The 17,171-nt window shown below is 37.2% G+C and overlaps 1 protein-coding gene across 1 annotated transcript in view; it reads left to right on the top strand.

The window, feature by feature from the left end:
• Positions 1 to 5,600, top strand: part of SPTLC1 (serine palmitoyltransferase long chain base subunit 1) — a gene marked incomplete at both ends in the record, with an annotated part of 39,260 nt that extends 33,660 nt beyond the window's left edge. Inside the window, 3 exons of the mRNA XM_082012888.1 lie at positions 4,047 to 4,164; positions 4,954 to 5,027; positions 5,507 to 5,600. Coding sequence (XP_081869014.1) covers positions 4,047 to 4,164; positions 4,954 to 5,027; positions 5,507 to 5,600 — 286 coding nt within the window. The remainder of the gene's footprint in view (positions 1 to 4,046; positions 4,165 to 4,953; positions 5,028 to 5,506) is intronic.
• Positions 5,601 to 17,171: the final 11,571 nt, after the last annotated feature.

The following is a 17,171-nucleotide window of genomic DNA, read 5'->3' as shown; positions in this document are numbered from 1 at the left end:
AGCAGGAGAATTATCTTAACAACTGCATAAAGCAATATCAGAGAGAAGACTTGAACAAATATTTGCAGGGGCCAATGTGTTTTTTTTTAATTTTAACCACACTAGAAAATGTGTGTGATGGTTCACAGAGGAGGCAAAGTTTTCAGAAAAAGGTTTTTTTAATGCTGTGATGTTAAATGCACTCATCTTCCGTGCCTAACCATGGCTCCTGCTTGACTCCAGTTCTCACCATGATAGAATGGAACTAACTTGGTTTAAAAGAGAACATAAAATGGTGGTAGAACTATACACAGAGAAAGTGGGAAAGAATACACAGCTTTTCTCCTTTCTCATAATAGAACAAATACAGTGAGAGGAACAAATTCAAAGTAAAGGAAATCTTTCTTTTAGCCAAAGTGTAATTAACCCATGAAATATAGGACTTGATATATAAGGACCAGTGCATGATTAATGTTACCAAAAAAATGTTGGTCTTTATATGGACTATGGTGGGGGAAGAAACCATAGTGTTGTAAGCCGGAGGAATGACTGGTGTTTAATCCTGTTCTGGGTACAAGCCAAGTGCCAGCTTGTGGAAGAAATGGAAGAATTCTTCTGAATCATGCATAGAACTACTTTCTTATTGTCTATGGCAGTTTATAAAGCATAAGAAAATGCAGTAAGAGATGGGATGACTAACACAAACTTTCTTAACAGTCTTAGATAAAGTAGATTTCTGACCTGTATTTAAAAATATGTAGTGTCTTAGTAAATAGAAATAAAGAAGCTGGGAGGCAGGATGGACGGAACAGTATTTTGTGTTTTTTTAAAAAGCATGACAGTAGTATGTAGTATCCTTTAAATAGTTCAGTACTTATTGCCTGTCCTACCCCTGGCTGAGAATTTTCCAATAAAGCAAGTCTTCATTGGGGAAAAGCAGATTTATTTTTAAAGATCTTCCCTTCCAGAGAAACTTGACATTTTTTCAATGAGACCTTATTCTAGTTTTCTGTTAGCAAAACTGACATAATGTTTATGATGTTCAGTGCAACCCGGCTACACAGGGTTCCCTACTGTGCCAAGACCCTGGTCCTGCCACTCAGTTCTGCAGCCCAGCCTTGTAGCTGGGGTGTGGAGAGTTGTGAAGAAGGGAGCTCCCCCAAGGCTACATCCTTACCGGTATGTTAATGTCAGGAAGCTTTCCTGGGCACTGGATCTTGATTGTCTACTCGGTCAAATTGTTAGAGTGATCTGTTGCATGGATTTGGCCCAGGCCAAGCAACACTCTTTGAAAGGACTCCTGGATACAGTTCAAGTGTTGGCATGAGCCAGGAGCTGTTCACAGTAGTCAGTTTGGATGTGGCCACCCTGACATGGAGACTCGGATTTTAAAAGTATGGATGTGAGTCATTCCATACCCGTTCACCACAGGGCCAGAAGACAGTCCAAGGCATATTTAATTTACTAATATAGAACTAGCCTTAAAAGGACTGTTGGAGTTCAGGGAGCTAGTTTTGTTCCTTTGTTACTTCAAAGTCAGATCTTTCAGACTTCTCTCTTTTTTGTGTGGAAGTTGTTTGAAAATGAAAGTTTCATTTTTGTTTGAAAATGAAACTTTCCTAGCATTTCTTGGGAAAGTGACTTATGGTTTCAGGAAAGTTACAGTTTTGCATGCATTGGATTCTCAAATACTTGTTGAATCTTAATTTGGCAGAGGCTCAGAAAAATGTAGTTAATACTTTATATGAAAGTTGAAGCATTGCCATCGGAAGACTTGGGTTTCTTCAAATAGTTGGGTGAGACAAATTATGTAGCTCAGTTTACTACAGCTGTGACTGACAGAAAAAGTTTTAAGATGAAAATTGTTTGAAACTTGTAAGCGGCCTCTATGAGTAAGTATATAGCAAATACAAAGCAAGTTGTTCAGACAAAGACTCAGTTTGGATGGAAGTGATGAAAAGATTGCTTCCTACTCATCTTTTCTCATTTACTCTTTGGAGGGGAGCAGATTATGGTTATCTATTTCAATTGAAGAATTATGTCTATTTTACAGCTAGAACGTAATACTGTGTGTCTCTAACCAAAACCTAATTGTTTTAGTAACTTGTCTTAAACTCTGTTCTCCAGCAAACACATTTCAATTACAGTGACACTTCATCTGACTTCTTCTCTCGTCTCCCTGCTTGTAGAATGCTACTTCTTAGAAGTCAAATCAGTCCTAGGGAATGTAACTAAGAACAGATATGTTATACAGCTATACTGTGTATTGCCTTTCAACCTTGTCGCTGGACCTTGGACTGCTTTTCCTTGTCCTTTCTGTTACCACATGTTGTATCCCTGATCCCTAGATATGTGTGCAGTAGTGATACAAATGCAGAGTGTGTGCTTCTGTATTAAAGAAATCACTTGTTGTTTGGTTAGTTCGCAAGTGTAGGTGAATGACACCAGAATGTTTGCAGTTTTGTTGCTGAAGAAGAATCACAGAATCATTAAGGTTGGAAAAGACCTTTAAGATCATGAAGTCCAACCATTAACCCAACACCACCATGCCCACTAAAACACGTCCTGAAGTGCCACGTCTACACATTTTTTTGAACACTTCCAGTGATGATGACTCCACCCCTTCCCTGGGCAGCCTGTTCCAATGTTTGACCACTCTCTCGGGAAAGAAATTTTCCCTAATACCTCATCTAAACCTCCCCTGGCACAACTTGAGGCCATTTCCTCTCATTCTGTCGCTAGTTACTTGGGAGAAGAGACCAACACCCACCTCACCACAACCCCCTTTCAGGTAGTTGTAGAGAGCGATAACGTCTCCCCTCAGCCTCCTCTTCTCCAGACTGAACAATAGCCGTTCCCTCAGCCGCTCCTCATAAGACTTGTGCTCCAGACCCCTCACCAGCTTCGTTGCTCTTCTCTGGACACACTCCAGCACCTCAATGTCCTTCTTGTAGTGAGGGGCCCAAAATTGAACACAGTATTCAAGGTGTGACCTCACCAGTGCCGAGTACAGGGGCATGATCACTTCCCTCCTCCTGCTAGCCATGCTATTTCCAATACAGGCCATGATGTTGTTGGCCGCCTTGGGCACTGGGCACACTGCTGGCTCATGTTCAGGCAGCTGTCAACCAGCACCCCCAGGTCCTTTTCTGCTGGGCAGCTCTCCAGCCACTCTTCTCCAAGGCTGAAGCGTTGCATGGGGTTGTTGTGACTGAAGTGCAGGACCTGGCACTTGGCCTTATTAAACCTCATACAATTGACATTGGCCCATTGATCCAGCTCATCAAAGTCAGGAAATCAAAATTACAGCTGATGGGACCTGTTAATTTTGGACTCCAGAGGTCTTCCTTGGGTATTAGATACAGTTTTTTGGAGGGGAATAACTCAGTCCTGAATTTGATTATATGATGTGTCAGGGCAGTGACAATCAAATGTCAATCATTTTTTAACAATCAAATGTCAATCATTCAATCAAATTCTATGAGCCTGACTAAGAACTGTCCTTAGGTACAGATGTGGGAGCAATTCTAGTAATGTAACTAGTTTTAGAGGAGATTCTGACTAAGTAACAGATGATGTTGTAAAGATTTTCTAAAGGAAAAAATTTAAAAACAGAATTCTTGCCAAAAAAATAAATGTTGTCTCTTTTTATCACATAAGTGGGTAAAAAGATTTATTATTATTTATTTTCTTAATATAGACTCCAAAGACTTGACTTAGCTGGTTTTTTATCATCAACATACAGGCGTAATGCCAGCATTTCTCCCACATCTTCATAAGGATCCTTTTAAAATTTCTGAGTCGTTAATCCTTTTTGCAAAAGAAGTCGCTATTGTTACACAAACTTGCTGAAACTACATTTAGTAAACTCTTTAGGAAAGACACTCATTTGATAATTATTGTTATCTTTACCTGTTGCAAGCTTAAATGCATATATGTTTTTGTCTGCATTAGTAAAGCGAAATATCCCTTTCTTCTCACTCACCACCTGGAAAGGGGAAACACTATCTGGAACTTCACTGTATGTTCAAGTAGGGTGTGCATTAAAGGCTTTTTATTTGTTTTAGGATTTCTGGCTTAAAAGTAGTGGGAGAATCTTTTTCTCCAGCATTACATCTACAGTTGGAAGAGAGCTGTGGATCTAGAGAAGATGATGTGAAGTCACTCAAGAGAGTTGTGGATTATGTAAGTCTCCCCATAGCAATTAAAATTTATCATTGTTGGGTATCTTGTTGGAATGTCTTGCAGGAATAGTATAAGAAACTTAGTTTCTTTGCTGACTATAGGGCTATATTAAAGACCATCGTCTCACCGTGTCTTGCTGCAGATGTTTAGGTCTGTAGCACTGGATAAAAATACATGTTAGACCTCTTCGGAAAATAATTATTTCCTGTTATGTACTTCAAAACTCAAGTTAAATTTGCATATAAAACTGTCAGTTAGAAAACTTTTATGATGTTCATAAGAATAAAGGCTGTTTGAACAGAGTTCTGGTAGTGTATTGAGTCCATGAACTTGTTTTTTTGTGTGAAGAATGTCATGTTTTCTATGTAGTATTTTTGCCATCTTAATACACATTGGTTCTCTTTCTCTCACATGAAGGCCATGAAGGTTGATGAGGAAAGTTTATATTTTAGATGGTAGGTAAACAAGACTACACAACAAAAAGAAACACTGAAGTTGATTTCCTTGAAAATATGCTTAAACATGATTTAGTAGCCTACTTAATACAGCATTTTTGTCTGACTACTTGTAGATGAAAGCTAAAAAAACTACACCCTAACTTGTTTTATGTGTTTGTGCTGTATTAAAGTTGGAGATTATTTTGTACAACCTTCAAAACCTCCATTTGTGAAAGAACTACAGTTATGCTGACACCAAATTAATAAAAATCAGTTGTATGTATTTGGTGGTCAAAAGGATATACCATCAGAAGTTCCAGGTTGATGACTGCTGTATTCTCTGTATTTATAGTGCATGAATAGTGGTATTGCATTAACTCAGGCCCGCTATCTGGAGAAAGAAGAAAAATGTCTTCCTCCACCCAGGTTAGTAGAAAATCAATACATTGTTTCATTTTATTGGATATGACTTTCTGTCTCTTTCCATACAATGATGGGGTTTTGTTCAGTAGACTGGATAGAATAGTTGGCCCTATAAAGGATGGGAAAGGCCCCATTTTGAGGTCTGTTTTCACTGACTGTTACAGGATGCTAATACCCTGAAATAACTGTATCAAAACTACCTAAATGTCAGTAGTCATCGTGTTGCCTGTTACCAGGCATATTTCCACGAGCTGCACATTCTGCAGGTAGAAAAGACAACAAATTTCTGTGGTGTGTATGGGAAAAAAAAAAGTAGTCTGACCATTTCTGTTTAGTCATGTGTCTTGTTTCTGTTTGAATTTGAATTCATAATAATTTCCCTAGAAATAGTGATCTTAATGTATTAAAATTAGTACAAAAAGGGCTAAAGCAGAAGGCAAGGAGTAAAGTTTACTGTGTATGTTCTGTTTTTCTTTTTCTAGTATTCGAGTAGTGATAACAGTGGAACAAACAGAACAAGAACTGGACAAAGCTGCATCACTTCTTAAGGAAGCTGCCCAGTCTGTATTGAATTAGACTGCTGTTTTGGATTCCTCTTTCCCCAAATTATCAGGATAAGAGTTTTACACTGTATAGTGACTTCACTTCAGATATTCAAGTTCTTCCACTGATGGCACTGAAACCTGACTAACAAGGTTGTTCCAGAATGGTAAAAATGCAGTGAGGGGAAGGATGCTGAATTTTGGAACTGGTGAATGACACAGTGTACTTGCAATTCAAACTCTACCATTTACTAGCATTCCTTAAAATGGGATACCACTGTTACATACAGGAGTCTTTCATAAGTTGCATCTTAAAAAGTTTTAAATTTATTTCTTCAAACCTTTAAACATTTTCAAAAATACTTATGAACATTCAGTTTTCCCCAAAACCATCTAAAATACGTAGTTTTCTCTGAATATTCTCAGAAGGTAGTAACTTAAATAAATGTCAAGGAATTATTCCCCACCCCCAGATGAAGATAGGCTGTTCCTAATAGTGCCAAAAGGGAGAAAAAAACACATTAAGAGACTTTTTTTTTGCTATATTATGCCACTTGTTATTGAATTATAGGAGGAACTTAAATTCTTTTTTGTTTATATCTTTCTCTAACTGTTTTTGGAAGCTAGTTTTTAAGAATGCCTAGCCAGAGAATTCCATTATCTAAATGGTAAATTCATATTAAATCCTATTTTCTTCCTGCATTTCATATGTAATTATAGGCATATTTGTTATTGTGGGTGAGGTTTTTTATATTATTAACTTTGAAATATCTAAACTGAAACCTCTGAATTGTGAAACTGTTGTAATTCCATTACAGTATGTTCAGTCAGGGAGTCTTTACACCAGCCTTGAAGAGGAGTTATAAGCAACATGAAGAATGAACCAAGATTTTGAATCAGCAACTAAATACTAGCTTAGTCAAACTACTTTGAAGCACTAAAATGGGATGTGCTAAGTTTTATCTCTAAACAGCTATACCTTAGAGGGGGAGATTGACAGGTAGCTACTGAAATAGAACTCAATACGTGTACCTAAAATCCCCATGTAATTGGGTAGTAATATTTGGAGGTTATGCTGTCAAGCTTTTCAGTAAGCACAGATGGACACATTACACCAATCAGAGGAAACTGCTAAGGAAGGATGACAGTAAACTGTACCTTTTTATAAAATAACAACTGTAGCTATGTATTTCAGGATTTTGCTTTAAGAATGCATTTAAACATTTTATATTCTGCTTGATCTGTATTCTGGGTTGTTTTGTTCTTATGTGCCTTTTTGGTTGCTGCTGCAAGAACTACAAGGACTATTTTTGAGAAACATCATTGTTCAAATAAAAAGTTAATCATGCTTGATTCAGATTTTTACTTATCATATAATTAGATTTTGTAGCATAATCAACCATATTGTGTTGAATATTCTTCATCAGATGAGCACAGACTTTGTTGCCTCCTTCAGTTCATAGTGACTGTCTCTGCATTGGCTTTCAAAACTTCTCACCTGCATGCGTTCAGATAAACTAGCTAAAGTTGCGTTGGGGCACTTTTGTGGTTGTTGCTTGACTATTTGAAATGGTCAGTTCATTATCTGTGCAATGTAGAAAAACCTTCATCCCAATGTGAAAGAGTATTCCTATTTCACTGACATTTATGTTTTTCTCTATTAATTGAGAGTAAAAGCCTGTGAGAAGCTAAGACTATAAAAGAGCAAAAACGTGGGGAAGAGAGCTGATTCCCATTTTACAGACTGGAACCAAAGTGCAGAACAATGAACCTTCTCAAGACCCTCAGACTGCAAGAAATTGAAATGAAAACTTACCTCTACACTTTGAGCTTGTGAGTAATTTTTGGTTTGGTAATTGAAACCCAAGTATTCAAGTAAACTCAAGCCTTTGATGTCTAAGAGATACTACCATCTGATTCATTTGGCAAACGCGTACCCAGCATTAAAACATTGGTAAAACTGCCTTTGTCAGTTTTTGCTGCTTACAAGTGTATAGAAAAGAAGCATTTAGATCACACTAAAGTGAACACCTTATGGTTGATGGCAGCTGAAGTACTCTTATAGTGTGTGTTTTACTGACAGATTATATACATGATCTCTGTGAGAAATTAAGACACTTGTGGAGAGAGATATCCCTGGTCAGTTTAAGCATGTCTGGCCCTCTTCATTTTGGCTTTTTTGACAAATGTCTGTGACATGGCAAGTAAATGAAGGGAAAGATAGCTCTGGGGGAAAAAGTTGGTTGGGGTTAGGGAGGCAGCAGGTGATTCTAGTTAAACTTTTGACATTAAAAAATCAGAAGCCTGTTAGGTTGCTTAAATTCTCAGAGCTCTAGGCTGATAAATATATGAACAAGCCTGTTTTAGTTGTTCTGTGGTTGTATTTGGATGAAGTGGGACTTTTTCATCCGTTTCTTCAGATGTGGGAGCGAGACTGGGGTCTTAAATAAATGGAAAGCTATTCAGCAGGATACTGTGAGGTGAATCAAACACATAAGGGCCCTATCCCAAACTTCAAAGTTTCTGTTGAAAATAAGTATCTGGATTCATAATTTTAATTCAACTAATTTATGTATTTTCCCCTGCTAAGTATTTGGAACAGAGTTTCAGCTAAGTGGAAGCATCAAAAATAAATGTTAATTTTTTTTACTGAAGATTTGTATCTGGTAGTTGAGAAAGAATGTGTTTTAACTCTAATAAGGTGGCCATTTATTGAAATTGTCCTGATGAAAGCAGTTGTTTGCAATATGTGAGGACTGGGGTGGACTGGAAAGAACTTCCACTTTGAAGGTATTGAAGAAACATGTCTACATGATTTTTTTTTCCTTTTTTTAAACAAAATCTATTTTCCTTGAATATTTAAAAATAATTGATTGTTATTTATATAGGTTCATTGTTTTTGTAGAAAAACCTACAGATGCCTTTTCTGTTTATTATAGTAATCATTTTTGGATAGGAGGTGAAATGCATAAGGAGAGTATTAAGAAAGAGAGAGAGGTATGGCTGAATAGCTTTGATTTTTTTTTTTTCTTCCCACTTTTGAAATACGATCCCAGTCACTACACAGAATGGTGTACTGTCTCCTTTCTGTCACTCCATCTGGACTTTATTATTTTAAACAGGGTTGTGGAGTGTTGGCATTCACTGATCTATGAAGTTGCTACCGCAAAAGTGTCTTGCATCTTAAGATGGCTCAAGAAATGACATGAGCTGTAAATGCTGTTTAAACAGAGGAAATATTTACAACTAACATAAAGCATTTGTAAATTAAACCGTTTCAGTGTCCTAATAAAAGGAATTGTCTGAGTAACATTTCTTGTTGTGTTTTTATGTTCTTTGGCAGTTTTCAAGCTAATAAGATAATGGACTTACTCTGTCTTGCTGTTGATGGATTTTTCAGATTTTAGTTTCTTGTCCAGCATGTGCTAGGTCGTTGGAAAATATACGTAGTAAAAGTCACATAAACTAATAAATCAGCTGAGCTGCAGATTGCTGGAAGTATCTATCAGTGAAGGAAAGTTCTCTGCGTGACCAGTTTCTAACACTTAGGTAGCAGATACTGATGGAAAACTGCTGGAAACTAGACACTGGGACAGATACAGTTTTGCTGTGATTCAGTATAGAATTTGCAATGTGTCAACAAACTCCTGAGTTCAGATGAAATATGCTCCAGCTTTGGAAGACCTTTACAGAAGAAAATACTGGTATTTTGCCTACCATGTTATATGGGTAAGATTTCTCTATTTACCCCTGCTATTAAAGGTGTTACTACCTGACTTTGCATGCTCTTTGGATAGCTGACCTGCATTTTCCAACGGGATTCAGTGTTGGCAAAAACCACTAAGTATTGGAGTCAGAGGAAAAACTTAAGTAGAATTAAAAATTTATAACCCACTGGTTAACTTATATTTGATGCAGGCCAAAAATGAGAACATTTTGGGACATACTACCAGATAGAGACGTGATCATCCCACTCTACTCAGCACTTGTCACACTGCACTTTGAGTACTGTGTCCAGTTCTGGTCCCCATGAAGAAAGACAAGGACAGGCTGGAGAGGGTCCAAAGGAGGGCCATGAGGAAGAGCAAAGACCTGGAGAACTTGCACTGTGAGGAAAGACTGAAGGATTTAGGTCTCTTCTCCATCAAGAACGGAAGGCTCAAGGCAACCCTCATCACAGTTTTTCCAAGTACTTAAAGGGCATCTACAAAGAGGGCAGAGGCTTTTTCTTCACAAGGGAACAATGGAGAAGAGAAGGGGTAATAGGTGCAAGTTGTGCTGGGGAAGTTTTCATCTTGACATAAAGACGTTTTTTACAGTGAGAAGAACATCAATCACTGGAAAACAACTTCCCCAGGGTTGTGATGCAGTCTCCATCACAGGAGGTTTTCAGGATGTGACTGGACAGGGTGCTGGGTAATCTCATCTAGTCTCCCTTTCTCATGAAAGGTTAGACTAGATGATTTTCAAGGTCCCTTCCAACCTGAGCTGTTCTGTGATTCTGTAGCTCTATGATTATAACTCGAGGCAGGAATTTTAACACTTGCACTATTCAAAATTTGGTTTCTTTTGTAGCAAGCCCTTTGGTAATAAGCAAAGAATGTCACAGTATGTGTTGGGGGGAATGTAAGAGAAAGAATTTACACTCAGTGCACTGCAATAAGCACATGTTAGACTGATGCTAAAGAGAGAGGATTAAAAAAAGTGATGTAACACCAGCACTCCATGATAATCTGATAGGCGGTTTTGACTTCCTGTAATCATTTTTCAGTGGTTTTGATTTTTTCTGTTCCTTCACATAACAAGATAATGAAATGGCTGTTCTGTACAGTTAATTGCTGAAAGATCAAATAGTAACTTTTTTTGTTTTAACTTTGCACAGGACAACTTTTTTAATAAGCTAGCTTCAACTGTGTTTATCATGTTTGTACTGAGTGAAGTTTTGCCTTGCTGTCAATGGTGAATGTGACCTTTAGTTACAGAATCTAAACAGACTACGATACCCCTTACTTTTATATGCAGCCTTTAGGTTTAAAATCTGGGAATATTTAAGTGTCCTGTGAAGTATCTGATACTATGGAATACTTGTTGGTAACAAAATTCCTATATATGACTATTCAGATAGAGTATTTTATTGGCAAAAGACTATAGATCTAATTTTCATCCATCCTTAAATTTCCATGGTCAAGCTGCACACAAAAAATTGCTGGCAAACAGTAATCAGCATTTGCAATAATAAATTCCCTGACTTTTTCATGGGTAAAGAACTACATTGAAGAAGTTAAGCCATAGGCATGATCACATGCAGATTGTTTTGCTGAAATGTGCTGATTTTAAAACTTTGTTAATAAGCACATTTTAAATACTTTAATTGCTTATACTTAGATTGCTATCTTAACATTTAAGGATTTTAAAATATCAGAACTTTTAAATAAGTTGCTGTCTTGTTTCTTGAAGCTTTTCCTATTTCCTGCACCTTTGTTTTCCAGTCATCTTCCTGCTTTTTTTTGTTCATTTTCCAGGATAACCACCAAAAATAAATGCATTGTTAGTTGCTTAAAGATTGCAGTGAAAGTGCTTGGTATACAGTAGACCTTGTTTTAGTGATGATGTCCACCTTTCCTAAATGCAGAGGCATGTTGCTGTTGTCTGACTGGGAGGCAGGGGATGTGCAGAAAGTTGCATTAAATTGGTAGTTTAATATGATGGTGCAAATGAATTGGATTTATTAGGTGATGATTCCAGTGAAAATATGACTCGGTTTCAGTCTTGTTCCAGTGCTCATCTGTTTCTTGGTGCTTAGTGCTGATGAATGCTGTGCAATTTACAATACATGCATATTTGAGGTTTGAAGTGTAAGTTGGAATCTGTGGAAATGCATAATAACTCAAGTGTCAATGGTCACCTCTAAGTCCAGAAGGCCAGTTTTGCCATTTTAGTAACTTTTTTTTTTATTTGAAACCATAGAATTAAGCATGGGTAAGATCCCACAGCTGCAGTATCAGATAGACTGGAGTTACAGGTCAAAAATGGAAACATTTTTGAATGCTATGAGATGAAGACAGCAAGATTGTGATGTTTTTTACAAAGGTGGAATTTGCTAGTATTTGGGGGGCTCTCAGTTTGAACGTGAAACCTAAAGCACTCATTAAGTGCAGGTTAAGAGTAATAAGATAAAAGAATGCAGAGTGCTGCGGTGGAGCTGCAATGGAGAAAATAGACAGCAGGATCTTCGCTATCACTAGTAGTAAGACTAGGTTACAGAAGTTAATTGTCACCAGAATTGTTGCTTACCCATTGTTGGTCCACCCAAGGCTAGGGAGTAACAATGCCCATTGGAGAATAGTGAGCTTGGTTCTGAGTATTGGAAACTGTTGTGTATGAGAAACTGTTTGTGTTTGCAAGAAAAAGTAGTAATAGTGACTAAACTCACAGCAAAATTGGATGCAACTGTGAAATCATACAGAAACCAGCAAATTAATGAAGTTATATATACCCTTTGCAACCTGGGGGAAGAGTTTAATGTGTGATAACAAAGGGAATTTATGATGTATCCATACATCTTTATATAAATACATTTGTTATGCTGGGCTAAGGAAAGAGTTGAAAACAGCTAGGTGAAAAAAAGCAAACCTCTTAACAGGTTTGAGCAGAGCTAAGAGATGGTATCAAATGGCAAGGTTTGAACAAATTTTGGCTACCTCAACCCTTAAAGTAGAATAAAGTTCAGCATATGTGTACTGCTTTGGCCACAGACATTCCTTGTGCAGCCACCTGGGCAGAAGAAAGGTCTAGTAAGCTAACTCATGGGTGGAGTTCTTGTTGTCACAGGTGGAAAAATGGCAGCACTATTTGCCTTTGGGGTAGTTTACTGTGGAACTGTTGATGAGCAGCATGAAACTTGCGCAATGCCCAATCTATTTGGCATTTCAGTATCTTATCTTAACAGAAGGGGCTGACATAGCCCTTTGCTTCCAGAAAACAGGATTAGGCTCAGAAGAGTCTTAGGCTGCTAGTACACACCTTTGCATGGTTCTTTACCATCCCTTAAGGTAGTATTGATGGATTTGAGGAGACAACTGGAGAAGGAGCCTCTCACTTGTGGAAGCAGACTCTGTCCTAGCTGCTGTGACCCTACTCAATAGAATGTAGCCCAAAAGGCCACTGATAAATACTGCTCTCTTCACAGACATCACAGTATTGCTTTTGCCAGGCATTAATGGCAAAGAGAGAAGTTTGAAATAGCTGTGTTACAGGTGACACTGGAACAACAACTTCTAGACCAATGGACAACCTTTAAGTGCTCGTGTTCATCCAAAGACTCCAGAGGTGAAAGGGGGTTAATTTTCAGGCTTTCCTGGAAGATCCAGGTGTCGGTCCTGTCTTCTCATTATCACTTTTCCTGTGAAATTATGCCTTGACATTATGAAATAATTCCTGAAGTTCATGCAAGAGCAAGCCAGGTTTCTCAGACAGCATGGGAGCATCATGCTGTGTTTCACAACAGTCTCAGGATGTATGACCTCCTTATTACTTGCAGTTCTCTGCCTATTTATTTTTGTAAAGTGTTTTCAGTATGGATTTCTTCCAAGAACTACATGAAACTGTGGGATGTTCCTGAGCAGTAATCAAGGGACATATTATACCCATGAAGACAGGTTACGTGAATTCACATAGAAGTACTTAAATTAACAAACTTGTTTTCCTGGCTGCTGAATAACTATGCTGATGATGTTTCCCACTTAGAGGTAATCAAATGTCTAGGCAATATACTTGGCAGCTGGTATAAATATTTTGGTGTGGTCAGCTGAAATGACTCATTTTCATAAATCCTGCATCCACTTGAAATGTCTAAACTATTCAGAGATGACTGAAATGGAAATATATGTTATTACATTGATGTGGTGTTTGTTATCCTTCCCATTGTACAGGCCATTAAGAAAAGTGCTCTGCAGCAGACAGAATATGTTTCCTTTGTTAAGGAAAAATATTGCACTGCTTCTGGTAAGTAAAAATAAATAGAAATGCGTATTTTTTGTGTATACGAGAGAGAAAATACACCTTTTTTTCCCTCACTTTGATCTCATGTTTTTCTTATACCAGTAAACACATATAATACAAATGACCCTCCCATGCAAAAGCATGTTTAGCATTGAAGAAAGTGCAGTTAAAACTTCACCTGCCATTAATAAGCAACTGCTTTCTGAAGACATATGTGTATGTATATTTTGTTTAGGGATCTGCAAAAAGAAGCACGTGATCTTGCATGTTATCAAAAGCTGAAATTTCTGAGTTTGAAGCTCAGCCTTGGGTATGTAAGTTTGGCAGAGAAATCTTTAGCAAGTGATTGCAGAGATCTAGCAGGCTACTAGTTCAGTCATATAGGGAAAGAGACACTTTTAAAGCTAATAATGAGATCACATGTTGTTTTCTTTGTATTTACATTCACTTACAATTATAGGGTTTGTGTTTAAATTTTGAAAATAAACCAGTCTACTTAACATTAACTTTTAATTTGTGTTAAAGCTTAAAGTACTAATAAATAGCAAGTTTTTCATTAGCATGGGAGAATCCTTAAAACACAATATAAGGGAGTGTTCTGACATCTTGAAAGAGAGTTTGACTTTACTGTTGTTTTATGTATGAGCACATGAATTGCGATAATGGAAAGCATTTGACTTATACCTGTGTCATTATCTTTAAAATTCAGATCCCGGTCTGCTGTTTGTCTGGCATAAGTGTACTGTTATCCAGAGTGTGTGAAGAGTAATAGGATGCTTTGCAGCAGAACTGCATGAAAATACGGTAATTTGCATGTTTGGTTTTTTTTTTTTTATTAGAGAGAAACATTTTACTTCTTTCCAGTGTTAGTCAGGTAAGATCTCTGGCATCAGTACTATAGAGAGCACTTAAATCATGAGGTATCCCAGGCAAGTTTCGTGCACCACATAATGATAATACTACAAGTATGTAGAATCCCTGCCTCATGGAAGTGAGCGTATTGGTTTCCATTGAAGTCATGGTTTCACTGCCTTCGTGCATTTATTACTGATAATACTCACCCCATAAGGGAAGTATACTGGTGACCTCATTGTGTGCATAAATTATGTGTCTTGATGTGTCTGTACACCCTTTTAGCCAGGTAAACCATATATATCACCCTAATACTGTAGGATTAGAGCATTTTCGTTCATACTCTCATCCTAATCCAGAAACTGTAGCCAAAACCAATTGTGTTGAGTATTAATATTACTTTTTACCATCAGAATACAAATGTATCTAATTCTGATGGGGAGGTGTGAGTCATCTTGGCCAACTGACCAATCCTGAATCTCTAACAGTCTACCCAGCATACTTGTTTCCTTTTTCTTGGGTTTTGGCCTGTTGAGATTATTTATCAGTCTGAGTTGGAATAGCTTTTCACTCAAGTAAGCAAAACTAGACTTACTTTTGTGATTCGTCAAAATTTACCTATAATCTTGAAGGATATGGGCAAATTGTTGTTGAATATTTTGTTGAATCTTTTTGGTATTAACTACTGCACTGGTTTGCTTGAGAACTGTAATATGGGAGGCAACTGTACTATAACAGCTAGATCAAGAAAGCAGTACTTTTACCCTCAGGCAGGTGGTTGTGTTTTTGACCCAATATAGCTTCTTTAATCATTTAGCTACACAGCAGATCTGAGAAGGCTCCAGATGGAGGCTGAACCTACGACCCCCTGACATAAAAACATCTATGATACCAATTACACCATCTGTTGGTCATAAAACCACATTCTCTATCTTTTCTTGGCTCTTGTGTTATACAAAAGCTGAAGGGTGATATTTGGAGCTGTTCTAGTTTATCCATGCAATTTAATGCAGAACACATTTTCACAGAGAGGGAGAACAAAGCACAATAGCACTAAAGTTCAATTTACATTCTCAGTCAGTGAAAACAAAAATGAAAATAAAAAACAGTTGTCCAAGTCATTATTTATACCCAAACTATGGCTTCAATTGAAGTTTTTTTTCCCAGTGCTTGTGATTTTAAAAAAAATAAAGAACCACTTCTACCACCATCCTAGCTTCTGAGGGCCCAGAATTGAAAGAAGATCTGTAATGGTAAAAATTAAATTATGGCAGCATTGAGGTATACACAGGTCACATTAGTAGACAATGTGTGCCTAATACTAACTTTTACACTTATTTAGGGATTTGTGTTTGGTGGTAGTGTTTGGGAATATACACTACCTATCTGAGTGTGGAGTATTGTTAAGCTGAAGATTTGACCAGTCCACTGTACATACCCTCAGAATCCCTCTGGATATAGGTCCCTCCTGTCTGAACTCCCTGCTCAGGCTCATCAAGCCGGCATTCTGAAAGACTTAATAGATTTTGAAATTGGATCTCAAATTTTGTCCTCCTAGGGGTACAGTAGTTATCCCTAGGTGATTTATTGTGGTCATCAGAAATGACAATGGAATACTGAGGGCTGGGATGTAAGGAATGATGTACTGAAATACGAGGTGTCATGTATTAGGCATAAAACTGATGGCATAGGTCCACCAAAGCAAGGAAATGAGAGAAAGTGTGTTGCTGTTGCAGAATGGATAACTGAGAAGACGTAAGTTTTACATCTTTTCCAAATACTCTGTTCATATAATAAAAATCATCTTTGTCTGTAGTGTCTGACTAGATTGTAGTTCTAGACAGTAATGGCTGCATATGGAGACTATATCATTAAATTCAGTGACTGCTTTTGCACATATCATCTTACAGCAAGAAAAGTTCAGACACCTTCCGTACCATATGGTGGTGTGTTGATCAGTAGTCAAAAAGACTAGAAAGTTATTTCCAGAAACACGCATGAGCTATGCATTCTGGTACCATGTCTGATGGTTGGTTCTGTGCTTCATGATCAATAAAAGCAACATTGCTTTTTAAAAAACCTTACGCTCTAATACTGGCATTTATCTAACACAAAAATAAATGTTTGCTATATTATGTAAGTGGTCTAGATATACTGGGAGGGGAGGGGGAATATTTCTTAAGAGAAAGTCCAAAATCCCCACGTCTTGCTGGTCCTTCTGTGTTTTGGAAGCTGGCTTCCTAAGCTGAGAATAAAGCATTGAATAAAGCACAGCTGAGTTTACTGTTAATAGATTGTTGTTTTCTTATTGTTGCTCCATCATTACTTTTTAATAAACCATCTTTTTCTTTCTTAAAAATAACAAATAATCCATACAAATGGAAGGGAAAGAGTTGAAATTTAAAAGTTTCTGCAGAATCTTTATAACTGGTTAAACTGAGTAAAATATTTGAGTTTTCTATTTCAATGTATTCCTTTTGTGTACATCCCCATAGGGTTATACCACAGACTTGGCAAGTATAAGTGGCTATGCTGAAGCCAAAAAGAAGAAGAAATAAGTAATTGCATGCCAATCAATGCAAGTATACTAGATAAAGTGACAAAAGCATAATTCAGATACATTTTTCTTTTGCCAGCAGAACAATTGAACTTACTATCACCAGAACCTTTATCAATGGCTAATACTAACATGTCCCTTAAAAAAAATATTTTCATGATTTGTGATAGAATCTATAGTTTGAAAAATAATACT

The sequence above is a fragment of the Phaethon aethereus genome, assembly GCF_964289735.1.
Source record: "Phaethon aethereus genome assembly, chromosome: Z".
Lineage (NCBI taxonomy): Eukaryota > Metazoa > Chordata > Aves > Phaethontiformes > Phaethontidae > Phaethon > Phaethon aethereus.
The sequence above is the reverse complement of the archived record's forward strand: the minus strand, read 5'-3'. Positions and strand labels throughout refer to the sequence as shown.